Source organism: Toxorhynchites rutilus, chromosome 2 (assembly GCF_029784135.1).
Source record: "Toxorhynchites rutilus septentrionalis strain SRP chromosome 2, ASM2978413v1, whole genome shotgun sequence".
Classification (NCBI taxonomy): Eukaryota; Metazoa; Arthropoda; class Insecta; order Diptera; family Culicidae; genus Toxorhynchites; species Toxorhynchites rutilus.
In genome coordinates, this window is record NC_073745.1 from 315,965,474 (window position 1) to 315,987,982 (window position 22,509).

General features: G+C 37.0%; 1 protein-coding gene and 1 non-coding gene across 3 annotated transcripts; one reads left to right on the plus strand and one right to left on the minus strand.

Moving 5' to 3' along the window:
• Nucleotides 1-2,178: 2,178 nt before the first annotated feature.
• Nucleotides 2,179-21,657, minus strand: LOC129771332 (clavesin-1-like). Of its 2 annotated transcripts, none has more exons than XM_055774870.1 (2): nucleotides 21,408-21,657; nucleotides 2,179-3,632 (listed from the first exon to the last, which is right to left on the minus strand). In XM_055774870.1, coding segments are annotated over exons 1-2 (975 nt in total). In that variant the 5' UTR covers nucleotides 21,409-21,657; the 3' UTR covers nucleotides 2,179-2,658. The 2 variants fall into 2 exon arrangements, with proteins under 2 accessions (XP_055630845.1, XP_055630846.1); XM_055774871.1 differs by lacking the exon at nucleotides 21,408-21,657 and adding an exon at nucleotides 21,140-21,394.
• Nucleotides 3,991-4,064, plus strand: Trnan-guu (transfer RNA asparagine (anticodon GUU)). The gene has a single exon. It is a non-coding gene; the product is annotated as a tRNA-Asn (tRNA).
• Nucleotides 21,658-22,509: the final 852 nt, after the last annotated feature.

Sequence of the window (22,509 nt, forward strand, 5' to 3'; positions counted from 1 at the left end):
TAATCTCATACAAAAATTTCATCTGAAGATAATTTGATATTATAATGATAAGTTTCGCGGGAAACTAATCTCGTATCCAGATGTCGACACCGTACCGTTGTCATCGCGGATACGTTTCATTCCGTTTCCACCGTGAAGTGTATTCGAGAATCAGGCACAAAGTTTCTCTGTGTTGAGTGTGTTGAGGTGAACACTTTTAAAATGCCCAAGAAAAGGCAATATTCTAAAGAAGGCCTAAATTATGAATGGATCAATATGATGACAGTAAACTCAAGCAATGGTAAATGCACCATCTACTTGTGAATTCGAATGTTTTCATTCAAAAATTGTGATTTCTAAAACCAGACAAACCATGATCATTTTTTGGGCAAACCATGATCATAATTCCTCTTTAAGGAAAATCGTTAAAAAACATAAAAATTTGAATAATTTCAATACCTTATGGTAGTATTAGCAACTAGAGACTTGGGGCTTTTCAACAAACTCGTATCGATTATGTGTGATTTTCATGAAGAAAAATCGATTTGCATTTACTAGTTGCGTAAAAACACCCCAAATCGGACAAACCAAGATCATTTACCCTATTATTGAGTTTCATTCTAAGAACGAACAGAACTTTCCGGTGAATCTAATAGGTGTCCCAGAGAAATGCTTAACGACAATGCTAGTGAGTATAATCTAGATGTGACCCACTCTGCGGCAACACGGAAACTATTTGAGAAGTTACTTTTTAATTTGCAACCACGAAAGGCAATGTCATATGCCAACTGACTGTGACAACTTCATATGTCACAAAGCAGAAATACTCTCTATCAGAAATTTAAATTATTTTTCAAAATTTGGAAAAAACATTATAACTTGATGTTCTTTAAGGTGAAGATGAAAGCTAGCCACAAATGGCTGCCACAATGGCGCTCATTTCTTTCATCTCCCTCCCTCACCCCTCGCCCTAAAATCAATAATTTTGCGAAACAGTGTGAAGAAAATAATCGTTTTCGCATACTTCCCATCAAGTAATACCAACCAAACTCTAATCGATTACTCACAAGATATTAAATTTTCATCTGCTGCCGCACTGTATAGTGAAAACGTCGGAAAACTCGAGCTAGTGCTCTGAATGTTAAATTTTCATTTTTCAATTTGGTTTTGTTTGTATTGGGGAAAGTATTATAAATTTGCTCATGTTACGCTCGCGTATAAACATAATTTTACTTCATATGCAAATGCATCTTCTATATATATTTATATTTGCAATTGTTCATTGGAACATATCGTTTATACATTTTACTTTAGTATTGAATTGTTATTTTTTTTTCAAATGTATTCAAAGACTCGTGTCGATGAAGCGGCACACAGTCTGATAAGTGATATTTTTTCATGTCTTTGGAAACTAACCATACGGTAATGTCTTTACACCAAATGATAGCCAAATTTATTAGCTACCACTTACCTACAATTTCTTTTAGTTTTGTATCTCTTCATTGAACAATAAATTCGATTTGAAAGAAATATGTGTGAAAGGTGTTTCAATAACTTTTATACAGTATTACTCTGATAAAAGAACACACATTGTGATGTTGGACAAAAACTGTTCGATTGAACCTCCCGCATTAAGAAAATGCAGGTTTTGGTCAATTTTTGAGTTTTCAAACAGTCATTTTCCGGAAAGTGGAAAATTGGAATAATATTCTTGCTTTCTTTAGGATCAATAATCAAATTTACACAAATGGTTTTCGTAAAAAAAGTTTTCTTTTTACAAATTGGCCGCTAATGCGTTGATGACAACGGATATTCTCCATTTGAAATTATTCAAACGCTCATGTCCATGAATAGTGACATGCTATTTTACCCATGAATCACAACTTGGAAGGTCAATCGAGCTTTGCACTTATTTTCGACGAATGTTTTCGTATTTTCATGTACACGCTGTAAAGGTCATTTCTACTCAGGAACATTGCCGTGAAGTTGTAATCCATTGTGATTCCAATTTTACATGACGAAGTATCAACTACGTCTCATCTTGTTTTCAGAAGACTCTCATCTTGTTTTCAGAAGACTCGAGAGTGTATCAATCATTGGAAAATATTATTAAACTATTCGAGTGGTTTTATTGAAAGAGCTATTGCATCTGAACTTCATAAATGGAGCAAATAAAAACATAACATTTTTCAGATTTTTGTTTAGTTCCATGTTTTATTTTCTAAATTTTGTTTTTGCATTTGAAAATGTTCTATTTATTTGAAAAGATCAATTGCTCACCTGATCACTTGGATAAAAGTACATATAGTGCGTAATACTTGCAGCTGCATAATAGTTGTAATAGTACCATAATGATTTCTGATTTCGATTCACCTTGGCACCGATCTATTTGAAACTTTTAAATACCAAAAATATAAAATATACTAACAATAGAGATAATTGAGTTTTGGTAACTTTATTCCACCTGTTTGGGATAAGATAATGACCTACGATTAGGTCACCTCTTTCTGCCGCCTCTATAAATAGAATAGTACACTATTTTTATACAAATAAAAGTTACCGATTTGCTCAGCGTTTGTTTGTCTAATAATGATAAAATTAAACGTAGGAGTGAAAGCTTGTCACAGGATAGAGCGAGTTGAAGAGAAGATTCGCACATTCGATGCAACTCGCAACAACCTAATCAACCTCGAGTTTTCGGAAGCTTCCAATCACGCCGGCTGCGATATCTGCATCGGTACTGTCCGCCCAATACGGTGAGTTCTTGCTGATTTCGATCTGCATCTCGTCGAGGGCAATCAATTCTTCACGCTTGGATTTCAGGAAAGCCTTAAATTGAGCCACACAGTCAGCCATCGGGATGGTTCCACCATATTCCTGGGGTAGCAATTTTGGGTTCACCTTCGCCTTCAGTTCGTCTAGATTCTTATGTACAAAGACTCGATTCTTCAGTTTGTCACTCAAAACCGAGAGAATGAAGTCCGATAGTTTATTCGCAAACGTTGGCAAATTGACGAAATGATTCTCTTTTTGACGCATTGGGAGCGAGTTTTGGACACAGTTTGCCAAATTCTTGATGTCGCTGAACGACCAAATGCCGAGGAATCCCATCGAGAGATCGGAATCATCGATCACGTGAACGTAGCCAGCGATTTGGGATTCTTCCTCGTCGAGCAGTGCCTCACAAACCATCGAATGGACGCGAATCAGCTGGGCGGCAGTGAATCGATTGGTGTCATATTTGCCTGCATTCGAGAAAACTATCTTGCGGCCCTTTTCGTCACGCTCCGGCAAGGCAAACAAGTATCCAGCGTCGATGATTGCCTCCAGCTCCGGGTCGTTGATGTCTAACTTGTGGAACCAGTTGGGGTAGATTTGACGAATCGACAGGTACTTCTCCAGCATTTCCGTGGCAGCCGGGATGGAGAACTTCTTCGTCCGGAGGAATCTCAGCAGAAACGGAGCGTCGGTGCGGCATTTTTTGATCAGTGGATGCTTAGCGATCCACTCTCGGAACTGTTTCAGAGCGTTCTCTCGGATGTCATCCTCCTCGCGAAGCTCCTCCTGGGCGGTCAGTTTATACTTGTCGGGAAGGGTGAATGAATAGTCGTCGTACGACTCGGGCGCTTTGCACACGTTCAGAGCGGCTGCCACTGAAAGAAGGAGAAGGGAAAGAGAAACGAAAGTATGATTATTGTCTGAGGGTTATATTTTGTTCTGTAAATAGCGCGGCCTATGACGCGCAGTGTTTCCATTTATGAATGGCTCTCTATTTTTACCACTCATTGTGTGATGTGGGGAACAACATTTAATTGATTAATTCGTGAATGTATGAACGTTTGGGAGTTCTAGTATGCAAGTTACACTCCTCACCATCGAGGCGTATTCGAGTTGTGATTGAAATAACTCTCTTCGTTATCAAAAGTGCGTGAAAGTTTCCACAGCTCAACTGCTATTAGCTAATAGCTCTGAAGTAAAAAAAAAGTTCATTCTACCCTCCTGAACATCGTGGCCTTCGTGGCGCAATCGGTTAGCGCGTTCGGCTGTTAACCGAAAGGTTGGTGGTTCGAGTCCACCCGGGGGCGAGATAATTTTTTTTGTTTGTTGGTTAGTTTTTTTTATAAAATTGATTTGTTTCTGGTTATTTTTTTATTGCATTGATAGTTTTGAAAGTATTCAAATTCAACAGCTAGAGATTGGATAATGTTTCAGGTTTTTTTTTCCATTGTTTATTTTATTTTTCAATAATGTCCAATAATGTTATGAATAATGTCCATGTGGACACGCCTAATAAGTATAGTATAAATAAAATCTGAAATTTGATCAGAATTTTCAAAGATTTTTTAAAAGTGTTCACCCTTTGTATTTCGTATTTTTTTAATAAAAGAATTGAGCTGCCTGAGAGAGTTACCCGATCTAACATCCATCTTTTCCTCATATTGTTGATTTCTTCACCGTAATGTATACTTTGAGACTAATCACTGATATCTCGGGATCAAATGGGTTAGATACGCAAAAGTACGCATTACGCATTTCTCTTTATTTCTGATATAGGGCAAGTGCTCCTATAGTGGAGGTAGTACCAATAGTGGTTGTCGTTTTATATCAAATTCACGGTAATTAAGGCAAATAAACTGAAAACAGAACATTCGCTGGGTATTTACGTCACATTTGAGTTAATAATAACGTAAAGTGACCAGATGGTCAGAGGTCTAACGCGGGACACAAAAAACAAAACGTTAGGTATATACGTTATGTGAACATAAACCATAGTTTAGCGAGTCTAAACTGATCAGTATTATTTCTTTCTGAGTATCGGCAGTCAGTTGTGATTTTTCGGTGGTTTAGATTTTGTTTGCGCCCGAAAATCACTCGCTCAATCAGAGCATTCACGTCTGGCAAGCACGTTTCAAATTCTACAATTTTCTTCAAATTACCGAATGGAATGCTCGAAAATTCCAATTCATTTTTCATCGATTTTAGTGTTAACGTATGCATTCAAGAAGATGGACTAATTTCGAATGGCCATGAAAGATAATTCAATGAAACAAATTTTCCTTAAATCTTACTTTTATTAAGCCTACAATAAAAATGATTCAAGGCTGTTGATTCGTAGCAGCCGCACTGTCAAGCAACTTGATGATTTTTCGAAGGAGTTGGACATCATAGGCCCTTTGTGTCCGCCAAATATAGCCCATCTAGTATTTACAATATCATCTCTTTGCCGCTCCTTAAGCCGGAAGATCGAAGCAACCGGCCAAACGGTGTAGAAGAATCTGGCCAAAATGGACATTTTTATGCGGAAGCGTCAGACGAGACCGGTCGTATCTGAGCAGCAGGCAATCACTAGAAGGAGTAGCTTGAGGTGCCGGTGAAAAACTTCTTTCCGGCGAAAGAAGTGAAAAACTTTTTTTCGTACTCATAATGAAAGACGAGACGTACTTGATGCTAGAATTCAACGAATGGCAGGGGACCGGGTACTTTACGTTCCCCAGGTAAGCGATGACGTCGAATATATCATTCACATCAAGTTCTCAAAGAAGATCCTTCTCTGACAGACGTGAAGGAAATGTCCAAGCCACTCTTCTTTCGAGTCATATGGTGAACGGGGAGATATATGGTACGAAGTGCTTGCCGGAGTCGGGAAGGTGATGTGGTATTTATGTGTTCAAACCTGGGATCAGCCCATTATGCCAAAAGGATAGATGGATCGGCTTGAGATAAACATTGTAGCGAAGACCACCAACCTCCCCAACATTCCCCAGCTGCGCCCGATAGAAAACTTTTGAGCGAATGGCCAAAGACATACAGACCACCAAAGCCACGAAAAAGTAAAATAACCTGCCGATATACATCATCCCTGACCGAGCTAGTGGGCCAAAGATGAACTTATCGTCTGACTCACGTTGGTCCCTGCGGATCAATAGGGGCCTTCTATAAAAATCATTTTCCAATTTTGTTGCTGTCGCTTCCAGTTGACACTCTCTAAACAAAAAGCCCAATGTCGGTGCGATGAAACCAGCTCAACGTATTAATCTTTAGATGCTTTAGAAGCGCTCTTGAACAGTCTGCCAAATAAAAGTATTTTTTTGAGGTTCATCCATTTAAGAAAATCAACATGATCAAATTGTGATATTGAAATATATTGATATCCCGGGACATTTTCGTTTCTTTTGCCAAATGCGGGACGTTTCGCGGGACGGAATCTTACGCGGGACATTTTGTTGAAATGCGGGACTGTCCCGCGTAACGCGGGACGTCTGGTCAGTTTATAATATTGTCTTTATAATACAAAATGATTCAGAAAAACTGTTTTCAAAACTCGTCGCATAAATCTGGCCAATTTGTTATGATTTTTGAACCGAATACCAATTTTGCTTAACGCTTTTACAGGTAGTAAAATAATGTTACCCCATCCCTTTACTGTTTTTTTTATCAAGAATATTACTTATTTCAAGTTATGGAAAGTGTTTTAATATAAAATTACTTGTTTTTCCTGCTTTTCCTGCTTTTCCTGTTTTTCCTTTTGTGCCATTATAGGCACATAAAAGCATGCTTGTTCCTATAGTGGCACATTGCAAATGGCAGTCGCAGATTCGGTCGTAAACAAAACGTAGACAGTGAAAGTTTTGACTAATATTCGTTGTTATATTCGGTAAGAAACAGTTATTTACTCATGAAAATACATACAGTGACTCCCCAATTTATTACAGAACGGATTTGTCAATGAAGACTGTGCGGAAATACGGTGAAGCGACCATTTCCCGCTGCATGTAGTTAGTGACCTTCAAGCAAAAAACTCTTTACGCAGCATGCAAAGCTTACGGCATTCCTCAATGTACCGTGCGTTACCGGTTTAGTGGCAAGTGGACAACAAAAGCTTGAAAAATGCCGCAGACTGTACTTACCGACCAGGAGGAAGCTCGTTCTATACTTGGATACTATGCAGAAGAAAGGATTTCCTGTGACGAAACAGTTGCTGCTGCATAAAGTGAAGAATTTCTTCGAAACCAATTCTCGTCCCAATCCGTTTAAAAACAACGTTCCAGGTTAGCATTTCATTTTTTTTTAAATAGAGATTTGTTAAGAATATCCTTATCGGTTGTAGGTCGAAAATGGTTGAAAGGATTTCTTCATCGACACCGCGAGCTTACCTTTCGCTTACCTTGCTGCGGAGGTGGCCGAACTTTGTTTGGATTTGGGTATCGTATTGATTGCGTTATACCCAAATACCAGGCATATTACGCAGCCGGCAGACGTTGCCATATTTGGACCTCTGAAGAGCGCTTGGGCAAATGCCATATCGGAATGGCGGATGAACAACGGAGGTGCGAATCTTTCGCAGAAGGACTTTCCCGGCGTGTTGCAAAAAGCGATAAATAAAGGGATCAAAGAGGAAAGCATTAAAAACGGATTCAAAGTTTACGATCTGTTTCCTTTTGGCACTGATACTTTTGACTACGAGAAATGCATTGTCAGGACAGTAACTGAGGATGACGACCGTCCTGCAGTGTCCGATGCTCATGAACCAGCTGAGAAGGATCCTGTTGCATCCGATATGGTTGAGGACAATCAAGGCATTGCTAGGACAGTATGCGAGAATGAGGCTAGTCCGTCAGCATTTGATGTTCCGAGACAGATCCTGTAGCATCCGTTGTGGTCGAAGGTCATGGATTAAACGAATATATTGCTGGCCAAGATGTTCTGGAAGATTCAATTATCATTCCAAAGTCAACAATCTAATCTGCGATATAATGCATTGGCAGGAAACGCATAGACGGATTAAATGACGGCTCAGTCAAATCCGAAGAAGAAGGAATCATTCGACAGCAAGAACAAGAACAAGAAGCAGAGTAAACTGGCAGAACATAACCGACTGAAGCAGCAAAAGCTGGAGTTGTTTGAGACACTGAAGCTGAAACAGCATAACTAAGCTTCTGTCTGCTTATTTTGATTTTTTTACATGGAGTTCTTCTTCTTCTTTTTCTTCTTTTTCAAATCTCGACGTTTCATGCATTTTTAAGTCATTCGGCATCGAAAAAAAAAATCGATTTTCCCAATTTCCTTTCGAGAATCAAAAAATAAAAACTTTGAGCGCTTTGAGGCACCCCTAAATCATGTGCGATTGAGCTGAACTTTGCACAGATCATTTTTTTGGACCAATAAACAAAATGTACATGGTCGGTTTTCGAAATTTGACATGACCATTTTTGCTTTTGCATTTTAACATTTTATACACGTTAGATTTTCCTCCCTTATTAGATAATGGTCAGTCTTTTTTCAGCTCAAAAATGACCGCGACTTGTTCTGTCTGTTATCCACAGGATCAGTGTGGGAACATAGACGGGTGTCACCTTGGGCAGCAAGCTGTTATTCAGATAACAAATTGACAAAAATCGTGACTGAGTTTGGGCCAATGATTAGATCATTATACCCACTTCTTAGCTGGAAGACTATGACCCTAGAATAGAGTCATTTCATGCTGAACCGATACAGTGGTTCTCGGATTTTCGTTAAAATTGTTAGGTTTGTTCCATATCGCAAAATATTAGGCCCGTATATTTGTATTTTTTCATTAGAGTGCCAATTTCCATTTTAGGGTGGTCCGAAAAATATTTTTTTCCACTTTCCTCCAAAAATGACTTGTTTCAAAAATTCATAACATTCATTCATAACAAAATATAGCGCCCTCTATCTCTAAACCATTTAAATTATAAAAAAAAACAAATACAATACATAATTAAGAAAACAGAATCTTAATTTTTTGCAAGTGCAAAATTTTTTTCACAGAAGACTAGTTCATTTGCTTTAATTTGATATGTCGATCATCCACCCTAAAATAAAAAGAAAAAAAAAATTTATCTAATATTTTGCGATAAGGAACAAAACTACCAATTTTAGCGTAAATAAGAGAGCTACAATATCGGTTTGGCATGGAAATGCGCTGAGTATATAAATAAACTGCACCTTTTGTATTGTTTTGGCAATGTTGTGTATACGGAAATCTAGTGTAGTAACAACAAATATATAATTACAAAAATATACAAATTGTGGTTCAGTAGTTACTTAGTAAATAAGTTAATCAATAATAACTATCGTGTAATCGATTATATTAAAATCTTCAGTCGTGACGGGCCACGTTCAGCATTCCCGATTTTTTTTTTCAATAGCTGCCACATCTCATTTCACATAATCGGTAATGGGCCAATGCCAATGCCTCTTATTCGCTCCGATGGGTAGTACCGTATATTTGTCACCATATGCGTAGTCACAGCACCGTTGTTGCATTGTGTCATATAGGGTGAGTCAATTAACCTGCCAAACTAATGATGATAATTTTCCCTTTGGCTGCTCATTTGCATCTACAATTTCGAGCCAGTGCCTAGCATGGGTGACTTGCCGATATGATTAGGCATATTAAAATGGCTTCGATTAGTCATTGAGCCTCTAGCATTCTGTTTGGACACCTATTTTGCGAGGTTATATCATCAGAGAGCAAGCCAATTTGGCAAGTTATGCGCGCACTATTCGTGCTCTGAACCGGTTTCCCGTGGTTCATATGTTGATTCACTTGTTGATCCGTTTCACTTTCGACGGCAACATGAATGAGTTAAATGTTTGCTGTTGAAGAGTCTTGAACGAAAATGTCAATCACTACAATTGCCGTGCTAATATCCAATGTAGAGCAATCTTGATTGAGTTGCACCTATTAATTCTCAATTCAAGTTGTTCAAAGGACAGTAATTTTTGTTTCGCTATTGTTATAATTTCATACTACAAAATTTGACATTTGAGTTCTGTTTCGATTGGATGGGCGTGGAACTGATCAACCGCCGGAAAAGATATTCTGCAAAACTCGTTTGCGAATCTTTGCCTATCATTCCAAACAAATCGTTTGACGTCATACGAACTCAAACGTCGTGTCCAGTTGATTCATTCAACTTGTAACTTGTAGTGTGATTTATTTCGCAGTTTAGTCGTAATTTAGGTGAACCAAACACCAAACACCGTAGAATTGACTCCCATTGTTGACTTCGAGCCCTCGTGACTCATGATCAGATAACAGCGGAAGAGCGCACTGCGTAAAACTGCGAAATTATACCGACACGCATCTGCCCTCTTATCATTCAACCGGTTTCTTTGCACCGGGAACCGGCTACCAATTCTCGCGTTTAACGACCACAAAACATCTCGTGGGAAAGAAAGCATTTTACTTTTTCGTTTTGGATTGTTTTTGTTGCAGTTACTGTTGTCGAGACCCTTTTCTTGGAAACAAAAGGGGCGGTCAAGGGACTGGCCTGAGCACAAATTTCGTTTTCATTTCCTGCAGCGGATTGCCACTGTCGCAAGTAAATATTTTTCGGCTAGTGAAACTGCGACGTCATGCGATGAAAGAGTAATGAAACTTTCTCTTTTGCGGCAACTCGGTCAATGTTGACTGGCGCTACCGACGAACCTTGTGAATGTCTTACCGAAAAGCAAGTGTTGGTACGGAGGGTTGTCGAACCATACCAACCGGATCGATTTTTTTTATCGATGAGAGCGATGAGACTTTGAGGTAATCCGAGTTCTTCCCCATTTTTTTCTCATGTTAGACTGACATAAAAATCGTTCAGCTTTGAATCAGAAATAGTTTGTTTTAGTTTCTAGGGATATGCTTTCAATAATTCTTGGACATTACCCTTTAGTTTAAATCTAGTACAAATTTAACACCTCCACATGCTCCAGTTAATCAATTATTTTTCCCCTTCTTTTAAATCGTCAAACTGTCCTGTGAATGGCATACCTCAGCATGAAGTCTACCTATGATTAAATATATGATAATATATGATTAAATGAAGAGATGTTGAGATTGTTGATGCAATGATGCACTTCCATTATTTTCTCTAGCCGTACATAAACTGCCATTCCATGCCAAACCGATACTCAGATTTTCGTGAAAGGTGGTAATTTTGTTCTTTACTGCAGAACATTAGACCAGTGTTGCCACACGTATATATTTATCTGGATAGGAACAGATTTTTACGTTATTTTTGGTACAGATTCTGTACGGCAAAGAGTACACATTTTCGTCAAAAAGTACAGATTAATACAGATTTTTTTCGCGTGTGAAATTTCTTACATTCGAACAAAGCAACATTAAGGTACATGACGACTTTTACGACACAATATCGCTTGTGTTACAAATGGTAAAACGAAAGGGGGTTTCTTCCGTAATTATAATTTCAGAGCTCGATGTTTTTGAAGTTCGTAGAGTAAATTATAATTTTCCTGTGGATTGTACATATGTTCATAATATTAGTTACAAATTGCATGTAACAAACAATTATTTATAAGTTCATTGACAATAATTGTGTATGTTTTAGTTTTTCTTCAAATTTTTACTCACGTTTAGTCCCCTTTTTAATTTCTTCTAATTTTAAGAGCAGGAACAAATCGTTTTCTCCATATATCTATATATACTAGGTTAGAAATTAGGTTATCTTTAGGTAATACGGGTTGTAGTAAGATAGGATGTAAGTATATTTAGGATATGTTTAGGCTTTGTTAATTATAGTTATACTCACTAGATAATAAGTATATAGTGTATATATAATTAATTTTAAGTATTGCGAAATTAAGTTCTCAAATCCGTAATACTTTTTTTTTTCTGGTTTTCGCTTACCCGACCAATGACAGACCTACCGTCACTGATTGATCGATCCGTCAAAGGTAGGGCTGTTTCCCCTAGAACAACCGAGGGGCTTATTGGATGGTGAGATGATCAGCCAACTAGAAGTGGCTAACAGCTTGGAGCGATTTTTTTAAAAATTTAATTCATGATAGTACGCAATCTAGATTCAAAGAAAAACTATGTATAAGCATTAGAAATCACACGAAGCACTTGCAAATGTAAATGTTGTATTTGTAGTAAATAAATGAGTATTTTTTCATGCTAAATTACTACAACGAATATTTTCGATGGTACAGATTTTTGGTACAGATTTTTGGACGAAAAAGTACAGATGAGAGAGATGTTTAACCCCTCTGGTACAGATTATAATGTGAAAACGCTGCATAAGACCCGTATTCTTCTATTTTTTCATTAGAGCGACCATTTCCATTTTAGAGTGGTCCGAAAAGTCAACTTTTTTTTCGCTTTTGACGTAGAACTACGTCTTTCAGGAAGGGTGTCAAATCAGAAAACAGGTCACGTTTCTATGAAATAAAGTTAACGTTAATAACTATTATCACTGTGAACGAATTCTCATGATTTGCATACCAATCGAATTGGAAATTCTCTATGATTTGTTTGATATACTATACATTACAATTCGCTAATCTCTAAACGGTTTAAATTCATTAAAACTGGAAGAATTTCCTTTCTCCCATACATTTGTTCTGCCGATTTGTGTGCTAACCCTACCCGTATTTCGAACGCTTATAACTCGAACATTTCTTAATAGATCGAAAAGATGTTTGCATCAATTGATAGGAAATATTTCGACGGGTCTGTCACAATTGATTAGATGTTGTTTTTCATAAGATGAATAATTGAATAACTGTAAAATGTCAAGCGTTATCTAAACGCCCTAACTGCCAAGTTTTGATTGGCCCGCTTTACGGTTTCCATAACACAGACTTCAAAATCGATGTACCTGTGGAAATCCGCATTGCAAATATACATGCAATACGGGGGTACTTTTGTTCTCACCGAGCCGTGTTTCCCGAACACGAGCTTCAAAATTAATGTGCCTAGGGGAATCCGCTTCGTAAGTACATTAGAGGCGAATGAACTGAAAAGTTTAAAGCCTCTTTAATCCAACATCATCATCATCATCGTAAGTACATGCGAATCGGGGATATTTTTTTGGTGTTGAGTACTTTTGTACTCGCTTGTAGTGATTCCCGATTTTTGAAATTAATCGTTCATCAACTAATCGAATACTTTTCAGCAGTTTGTAATTCGATACGAGTCCCAAAGTCTACCCAAATAATCGATTAATCGATTCGTCACACTGAGAGAAATAATTTGTTAAACTTTTATTTCTCATTTGCTATAAAGCAATTTGGAATCAAAAAAGTGTTCATTCCGCCTGAAAATCAATTATTATCTTTTACGCTCCCCTAAACTCGCAAACGGGGCTTCAGATTCTGGACTGGTCAGCTTGTTTACCAGATCAAAACCATATCAAGAACATATGAGGAGTGATCGTACGAATAGTAGATGCAGCTTACAGGCAGTATGAGTGATTTGAAGAGCTTAAACTGGCAGTATCCTATGCGTAGTACGAGATATACACTACAACATGGCGCAGCTTGGTCAATAGCACCCCGAATGGGATTTTTCAACTGATTGGGAACTAAAGATGAACTACGAATTAGAAACTTATAGTAATTCATGTGAAATTGACGTTAATTTTGTAAAGGAGTGAGAGTTTTACAATCTGGTTCTATAGTTATAAAACACTTGAATTTTAGTTTTATGAATGTTTCGCGCCAGAACACAATCCAGTTTAAATGGCCATTCTTTTAAATGAAGATAGTTATTATATCCTACAGTATATATTTCAATTCAACTGACTTCTTACATATATCTGGAAACTCAAAAAAAAAGAGTGGTTCTATAGTTGTGAAACGCAGTGTATATCTAATATGTAAATCTACAGTCTGATAGCGATATCCATATTATTCTCTATCAGTTTACCAGGTCAGGTCTACCAGTTTGAAATGGTTCGAATTTCAAATAAAAATTATTACTACTGATGTGGTACAAAAATAAAAAAAACTAAAAAGTTATTTAAAAACAAAATCGATGCATCCTGAAATTATATTCGAAGTGGTAAACAAGTGGATTGAATAATATAACTACGTAGTTCTACGTCGAAAATGCGGTCGTGTCCTAGATACAACCCCTTACAAGTTTTTCCAAAAATTCCTTTTTTCAAAAAATCATAACTTTTGAAGTACTGGACCGATTCCAATAATCAACACATCAAATTAAAGGCAATGAACTAGTCTTCTCTGAAAAAATATCAAGCGAGCAAGAAAAAGGGATTTCGTTTTCATAATTATTGATTGTATTTATTTTCATAGTTTACATGGTCTCGGGACCAAGGGCACTTTTTTGAATATTTTTTTCTTGAAAGCTGAAGTTTTTTTACATAACATATCCAAAAATCAGAGAGGCTTTATTTTTTCTTTATAAGTTATGATTTTTCAAAGTTAACAAGTTTTCAATTTTTCTTCAATATTCCTGTGCGACTTTACTAGATATATGCAACTAGAATCAATTTTACGCAAGTATGGTATTTTTCAAAGAAGATCAACTCATTGGATTCAAATTGATATATTGATCATCTGAATCGGCCTAGTGGTTTCGAAAGGTTTTTTTTCTCTATTATAGTGACTTTCACAACACATTTCGGCTGGTTCGTCACTTTTACTACCATTTTTGGAAGAATGTCGGGGGTGAGAATTGAACTCGTGATCTCTGCGTGAGAGGCATGAATGTTACCACTACGCCAGATCGCCTCCAACGGGTTCAAAAGTTATGAATTATTGCAAAAAGTCATTTTTGGAAAAAGGGGAAAAATTATTTTTTGTACCATCGGTTAACTTTGAAAAATCATAACTCAAGAACAAAAAAATAACGCCTCTGTGGTTTTTGGATATGTTATGTAAAAAAACTTCAGCTTTCAATAAAAAATATGAAAAAATATAGCCCCCTTGGTCCCGAGACCATGTAAACAATGAAAAACAAAAACAATCAATATTTACAAAAACAAAATTTATTTTTTTCGCAAATTCAATACAACAATTTAGCTCATTGGCTTCAATTTGATATGTCGATCATCTAAATCGATGCAATGGTTTAAAAGTTATGAGTTTTAAAAAAAAGTCATTTTTGGGAAAAAGTGGAAAAATTCATTTTTCGAACCACCCTAAAATGGAAATGGGCATTCTAAAAAAAAAATAAAAATAAAAAAATACGGGTCTATTGTTTTGAGATTAGGAACAAAATTACCACTTTTGGCGAAAATTTGAGAACCACTATATCGTTTCGCATGGAATGGCTGTATATATTTATGGTGAATTTTGGAGCTGTTCATGAAATTAAGCTCCTTATTATAAAATGTTTTAAAAAAGTTGAAATATAAAATAAAATCATTAAAAATAGTAATAATAGATAGAAGTTAAGGCTCTTCTTAACAATATCATGATATTACTTGGCTTATTTATATAGCCGTACTTACTTTAATAATCGATACATGCTTAAATATTCAACATTTAGAACAAGTTTTGAGTGGTAATAATGATTTGGCTTCCCTGGACTTTCAGTAACCTAGAAAATCTGGTTGGACTTACTGGAAATCAAGTTCTCCAAAATATTCGGTTTAATATTTCACCACGCCTTGAAGATGGACACTTCAAGCTCAGCAATGGTGTATTGTCTCTTATCAAGGAAGATCCGTCTAACAATATTTCTCCATATTCTTGTTCGGTCGTTCTTATCCAGCCAGTCCATGTCAAACCGATATATTGGTTCTAAGATTTTCTTGAAAATTAGTAGTTTTGTTCCTTATCGCAAAATATTAGATCCGATTTTTTTTTTATTTTTTCATTAGGGTGGCCATTTCTATTTTAAGTTGGTCCGAAAAATCAATTTTTCTCCTTTTTCCCAAAATTGATTTTTTTTCAGAAATTCATAGCTTTCGAACTATAGACCGATTCAGATAATCGACATGTCAAATTAAAGTCAATTCTTTGTCTAATCTTTGAAAAAATATTATACTTGCAAAAAAATGGATTTTGTTTTCGTAATTATTGATTGAATTTGTTTTTATGATTTACATGTTTTAGAGCAGCCATATTTAACCTGCAGCTCGCTTTCAGGTTGGCCTACCTGTACACGTTAGTGATTAAAAATAAAAATATGGATTTTAAAATATGAACGTTACGTTTGGGGTGCAAAATTTGGAAGCGTTGATACCTCTTTGTCTGTTGAAAAAAGTGGTCACCTCATTCGAAAGATCAATGGTGTATGAGTGTATGTATGTCAAAAAAAATGTTTCAATAGCTCCAAACTGCTTCGAAAGCAAACTATTGAAATCACAAAAATATATAAATATGAATACCTGCTTGAGTGTATATCTTAGTCAGGTGTTGGACAATTGTTTTCGCCACAGAATGCATTTTCAGAATATGCAAGAAGCAAGCACGGTGTAGAGCGGAATCAAAGCGAAATATTAAATAGGACGTACGTCGGGTTTCATACTATGGAAATTGTACGAATTGTAGATTATATGCGTTTCATGAGATTATATGCGTAAATGGGAAACAAATATGTAATCGCATGGAGTCGTACTCTTGTGTAGTACGACAAGATATATGGTGTACTGAGTGTGTTACGTTCATTGTTCTCGCGAGATCAAGAATGAATCATGAATCTACCATCGTCAGTTGCGTCTACAAAACATCGCAAACCCATCGGTCCTTTTCAGAGCAACTAAAACTTCCGACTGAAGAGTTATTTTAGAAATTTAGATGCATTCTGAAAATCCATTTTATATTTATTTTTGATTGAAGGAAGGTCTTGTGAATTCAGGAGTGTTTTTGGACTTATTGGTATAACGATATTATTTTCAATTATAGATGTTTCCTCAGTTCATTCGCTTCTAGCCTTGGAAAAGGCCAATTTGAAAAACTAAACAAAACAACTTGGCTTTGAGAAATACCAATTGGAAAGCCGTGCTGCCATCCGGTCGCCAGCTGGATGACTGATAAATCGTGAATGATCATTCATTTTTCGTGATTTCATTTATTGTTTCCGGGTTGAAAGATACGTAAGGTATTTTTCGGCGTTGAGAGTTGTATTCTTCAGTGGTAAACTGAAGATGAAAATTTGTTTCGGTGCTATTGCTTTCGTCTCCAGCGCCACCTCACAATAGATTCGGTTCAGATTTTCTGTTGCCGTTCTGCGTCTTCTGAGATGTTTCGTTCTACGTTGGAGATGTAATTTTGCTGAAAGATACAGAAAAACTACTGAATATGCATATTCAAGAAGATCAGTATTTCAGTTTTTGTGTTCAAGACAGCGAGCATCAACTGTAAATTTTAATGCTAGATTTGATTTGAAAACCAACTAAAATTGCTTGGCAAAACGTTCGCGCTCCTAACTCAGTGAATTCAATCATTTATTGACTAATTGACTTGATTTAAGAGTTTTATTTTTAAATTTCTTTAATGTTTGTGTCTTGGACATCGCTATAAGGTTTTCTATTTTATAAATAATACACCGTCTTTTATTTGTCAACGACTTTTATTAGGCAATTAATTCACCTGCCTTATAACGCTGCCCATCGCACTCACTTCCGCTGTCGAACTGAACTTTTTGTTCCCACGTCGTTTTCCCTTCGCTCATTCAAGGTGTTTTCTCTCAGTAAGGTGTGCATCATTTACGGATTGAATCCATTACGCAAAGTGTTGCTCTATAGAGGTAGCAGGATCCTACAATCACCATTCCTTATTTTTTGAGCCCCGCGACACCATGACTAACACGTGTTTGTGGCCCCAATTAAAATAAGATTGATTACCGCTGGTTTAGAGCTATATATGTTATATTCTTTCATTAAAGCTTAGGCGACTAGACTATCATGCGCCTACATTGATTTATAAAGACTGTAACATGGTTACGTTATCAATAATCATTAAAATTTTCAATCCTAAAATAACATGTAATACGTAGAGACTTGAATCAATATGGATGATTGCTTCTGTATCTCATAAATGAATTAGATTGAATTTAGGTAATACATCGTTCCCGGACTGTAAGAACCTCCAAATCGATATCCATTTTGATAAGATTCAATAAAGAAAAACAGATACAAATTTCATAAATAACTCTTTAGTTTCGGGGACCCTGAAAAGCTTGCGTGGTTCTGTAGAATCGTTTCGAGAAGCAACGATTCTTTCTTGCCTTTGCAATACACTAATTGAAGACCGAATTGAAGACACGAAAAATGAAGACCGACTCTACTCTCAGTAGCTTCGCTTCGACTAGAACTGCTTTGGCAGTCGCCCACAACAAAAAGTGACTTGACTAGAAAATGCATTGACTAGCGTTGACTAGCGAGGATGACTGGTGAACTAGTCCAGTCAGTGGTTATTTTAACTGACTCGACTAATGAATACAAGTCTGCCTCTTCATTCAACTGATTTCAATCCACACCTGAATTTCCCCCTGACACTAATTTTATACCCGCGTAAGCAATCTTATTTCTACGTCCATATAAAGAGGAACGAAAACTTGATTGCTGATGCAAAAAAGTAGTTGCCCCATCAATGGACGGTTTATTGTCTACCCATCGTGAACTCGAACCAACGAACTTAGACATTCATCAAGTTTGCTATAAAGGTCCTCGCGTTAGTATTAGTAAATAGCGAGCTCACCTGTAGCGTATGTCAAACCACGTTGAACTCAAACATCGATGCATGCACACATACATGGGAGAGAGAAAGAGAGGAATGAATTCGTTTTGGGGGAAATCACTTCATAATGCAATGAGGACAATTTGACTGGGAAGAATGAAATGATATAGGGGGTTATTCTGAGAGTCAAGTCGGTATAAGTGACATTTTTCCCTTCGGAGTTATAGGACAATTCTCACCCAATTCTAAGAGTCGAGTGACTTGAAAGTACAATGAGAAATGAAAAGAGTTCATTGCACCTGGCATTTTTTTAATTACGCCGATTCTCACAATACAAACACGTGCGCAAATTGACTGTCACGTCGTGAAACGACTCTCGGAATAGACTCCCCATAGTCGAGTCGGTAGAGGGAGATAGCGATTAAATGCCCGACTGACTGTTTAGTCGTTTCGGCGGAGAAACTGCGTGAAGAAGCCAAAAGTCATTACTAACTGAATACGGATATAGTCAGTTAGATAGTCAGCTGACTATCCTCAGTTGACTATGACTATGCAGAGCCCTGGTCGCAATTTGTTTCTTTATATCTATGCACGCATTGCACTGGGTATTTAAAGAGTGGCATCTTCCGCAATTCAACAAGCGTCAAACACGCGTCTAACAGATTCACACAGTTGCAGCGATAAAAATGAAGAGAATGACCGTTTATGAAAAATCGTTTCTCGACTCTCGGTCAAAATCGTCAACAAAGCTAGAAGCCATACAAATGAAACACAAATTTCAGCATAGCTCGAGAGCTAATGTGACAAGTAAAGGCTTGAGGGGACAAGAAATGCTTTTATAGTGATTCGACACTCCTCCCACCTCTTCGCAGAGTATTAAAATTTCATAGCTACAGGTAAACTTCGATATAACGTACCCTCTATATAACATACACATTTCCAAAGTGTTAGGGAACATTATTTTTTAATATTGTTTTTTCTTAAAGATGCTAATGATTCTAAAACATGTTTTGTACCTTCGATCAATCCCGAAATATAGCTGGTTTTGTGAGTCCTTTATTATGCTTCGATATAACATACAATGTACAACATACAAAGTGAAATGTACGTTATATCGAAGTTACCCTGTATTTAAGTATTCATATCTTGGTGAAAGTTGGGGACATAACCGGAATGACGTAGGACTACACTAAGGGTGGTTAATTTAAATAACTTTTCGAATATCCGACTATTTTTTCCATACCCCTTAGCAAAATTACATCTCCAATGCTTTCAAAAACATAATTCCTCAAGAAATAATCCACAAATTATACAATGCAGCTCTTTTCGTAGAACGGCAACATAAAATCTGAAATCGATGGTGTTGGCGGCAACTATAGCTAGCGCAATGAAACGAATTTTCATCTTCAGTTTTCAACTCTCATTGCTGGAAAATTCTTTCTTCTCACCCGGCTTGCAATGTGTGGTACTTAGACGCCACTTATAACCCGGAAACAATGCACGAATTCACGAAAATTGAATAATTGATCGGAAAGTCACCAACCAAGCTTAGGATTCTCGGAACAATACGCTTTAACACGCATTCTCTGTGATTCTGCAGAAGTTGTTCCGAATGGTTCATTCTTAAATTTTGTATTAGCATTGAAAGTGCTCGTTTGATGTATTTCCTAGCTATACGGCAGTGTTAGTCCTTTATTTCCAATAGTAATAACTCCAGTAACTGGTGGTTTTATACAATTGTGAATTTTTCAATGATCGAATATTGCGATAAAATATTTTTGACATAGGACTATGTCTTTAATTTCTATATAGGGGGGTAACTCTACGAAAAATGTAACGATTCATTAAGAATTTTCAAGCGCATATTACTCAAAATCGTTATTGCGACACATATTATGTTGTATAACATTAGACAAGAAATTTATCCAGCATTTTTGGCTTAAGACATGAATAGTGAATATATTAAAACAATGTAAACAATTTGACGATCAAAATGTTATGAATGTTATTTCGAATTTACTTGCCACTCGTTATCCCCCACAACGCAACAAGCAATCTTTTTTGCCTACAATTCGGCGTTAGCTCACAATGTGATTAGAAGCGTGTTATGAATTATTCTCGATTTGCCGATAATAGGCATTTATCAGTAGGCAGAATCAATGGAGGGCTGATCTAGAAATGATCTTGAAGGTGATATCGGATGGTTTCACTCTATTCTCCCCAAAGATTTTGACGAGAGTCTGGCCCGAAAGAGTAAAGGTTGATAGAGATTTTATTAGATTGAAGTTCAAGTTGTTGTTCAATTAATTCGTGCTCATTTCACGTTTTATCGTGTACGTCTTGCTACTAACAATTTATGTAATTGTGGTCCAGGATGTCATTATATCTTGCATGTTGTCTGGTTATACGAAAAATGCAATTAATTAATTTAACTGGTTGCATCGAACGAAAGAGCAGACTAACGCATATTTTTCGGGGCTTACATTCGGTGTAGAAAATGAGAAAAAAATACAGATTTTGAACAATAAAAGAAAAAAAATAATTCAAATGCAATTACTACACACAATCACAGTTCTATGTCAAGGTCCCGTTCGTGCTCTTAGGCCCATACTCATCAACTTTTTTCATTATTGTCTCATGAATTTTTCGATTGCTTTCTAGTTAACTCTGATTATTAAACGATGAACTTTCAGCGAAAATGTTAATAACACGATATTTCGATAATTGGAACCGAGGATTCTATGCTTACTTTTTTCAGTTCGCTCATTTATTAAAATGCTTCACTTATCCCCAACACTACTTTCACCTGAATGTTTTGACCACAATTGTTTTCTTCCCCGAAAACCGTTTTATTTCTTCTACAGTTTGTGTTTTGTTTATGTATCTTCTTGCATCGTCAGATTCATTCCATGCCTCATTTTGTGGCCACACGAAAACTTTCTCTTTCATTACACCACCGAGTCATTCCTCCACATTGCAGGCGATTTCTCCCGCATAACTTAACTTAACCAACTCACTTTTCAACAGTGAATCCTTCCGGATTGCCTTCGTATCGCTGGAATCAAGGAAGGAGGATACAGGAGGGGGAAAAGGCGAGTTGATCCTGGGGGGTGGTTTCCTGTTTCTGCTGATATCGTTTGCTTTGCTCTGGATCTCGATTCTCCACGAAGAACACCTAAACTAAAGAAGAACGCGCCGCGCCGGGGGATACTAAGCCACACTTCCGAATTCCGAGGCGGATAAATCCAAACTGACTCGATCCCGTTGGGGCTGGAAAGCTTTCAGAGTCTAGAGCTAGCGCGGCGGATCAACTCCCCACTATTTTTTTAGTGTTGCTCATTTCGTTGTTCCTCTCGCTCGCACGCGTCTACATACAGACACTTTTTCACCGTGATGAATGGCGGCACGTGGTCCTTCTTTTTACTTTCCTATTATGGGAAAACGAAATACATACGGTGTGTGGTTGCTTTCGCTGCACACTGCCCGCACAAATACTTTGGATTGGATTGGATTGGTTCAGAGCTTGGCTTGGGACGAAAATGTATTCGGGTTCGTTGTTTGACAGCGTTTGAATCGAATTTGGAAATGACATCTCAAAAAGGCTCGATTACGTGTGGCAGCATTTCCAATTGCAACAGAGTTTGTGTGTACTGAATACGCACATCGTTGGGGACACAATCATCTTGCTGGCGTTCCGCATTTCATTACCGTATCATGATAAATAACGTCATCGATGAAATATTTTATATTCGCGTTAACGGATGAAAATTCACGGGTTGCCAGGCGGCGAATGCTTCGAAATTCTCAAACGGTTTGCAAAGCTATAGAACAAGTTCAAAACTTGTCCCAAAATGCATACCGCAGAAAGTGAATGGACCGGATACAGTCGAATGGCTTAGAATTTTTTCTTCTATATAGGAATTTCGGAATATTGACACGTCACAACCTATGTTATTCTACTTTTCAGTTGATTTTCTGTGAACTTTATTCATATCTCGTAGGATGGTGTACTGTATAGTTTTAAATTGTTATTTTTGTAGGACGATCTTGTTTAAATTATTGATTGGTGCCTTAATTGTCCAACTATCATCCACTCTATTTCCTTTTCCAATAATGTTT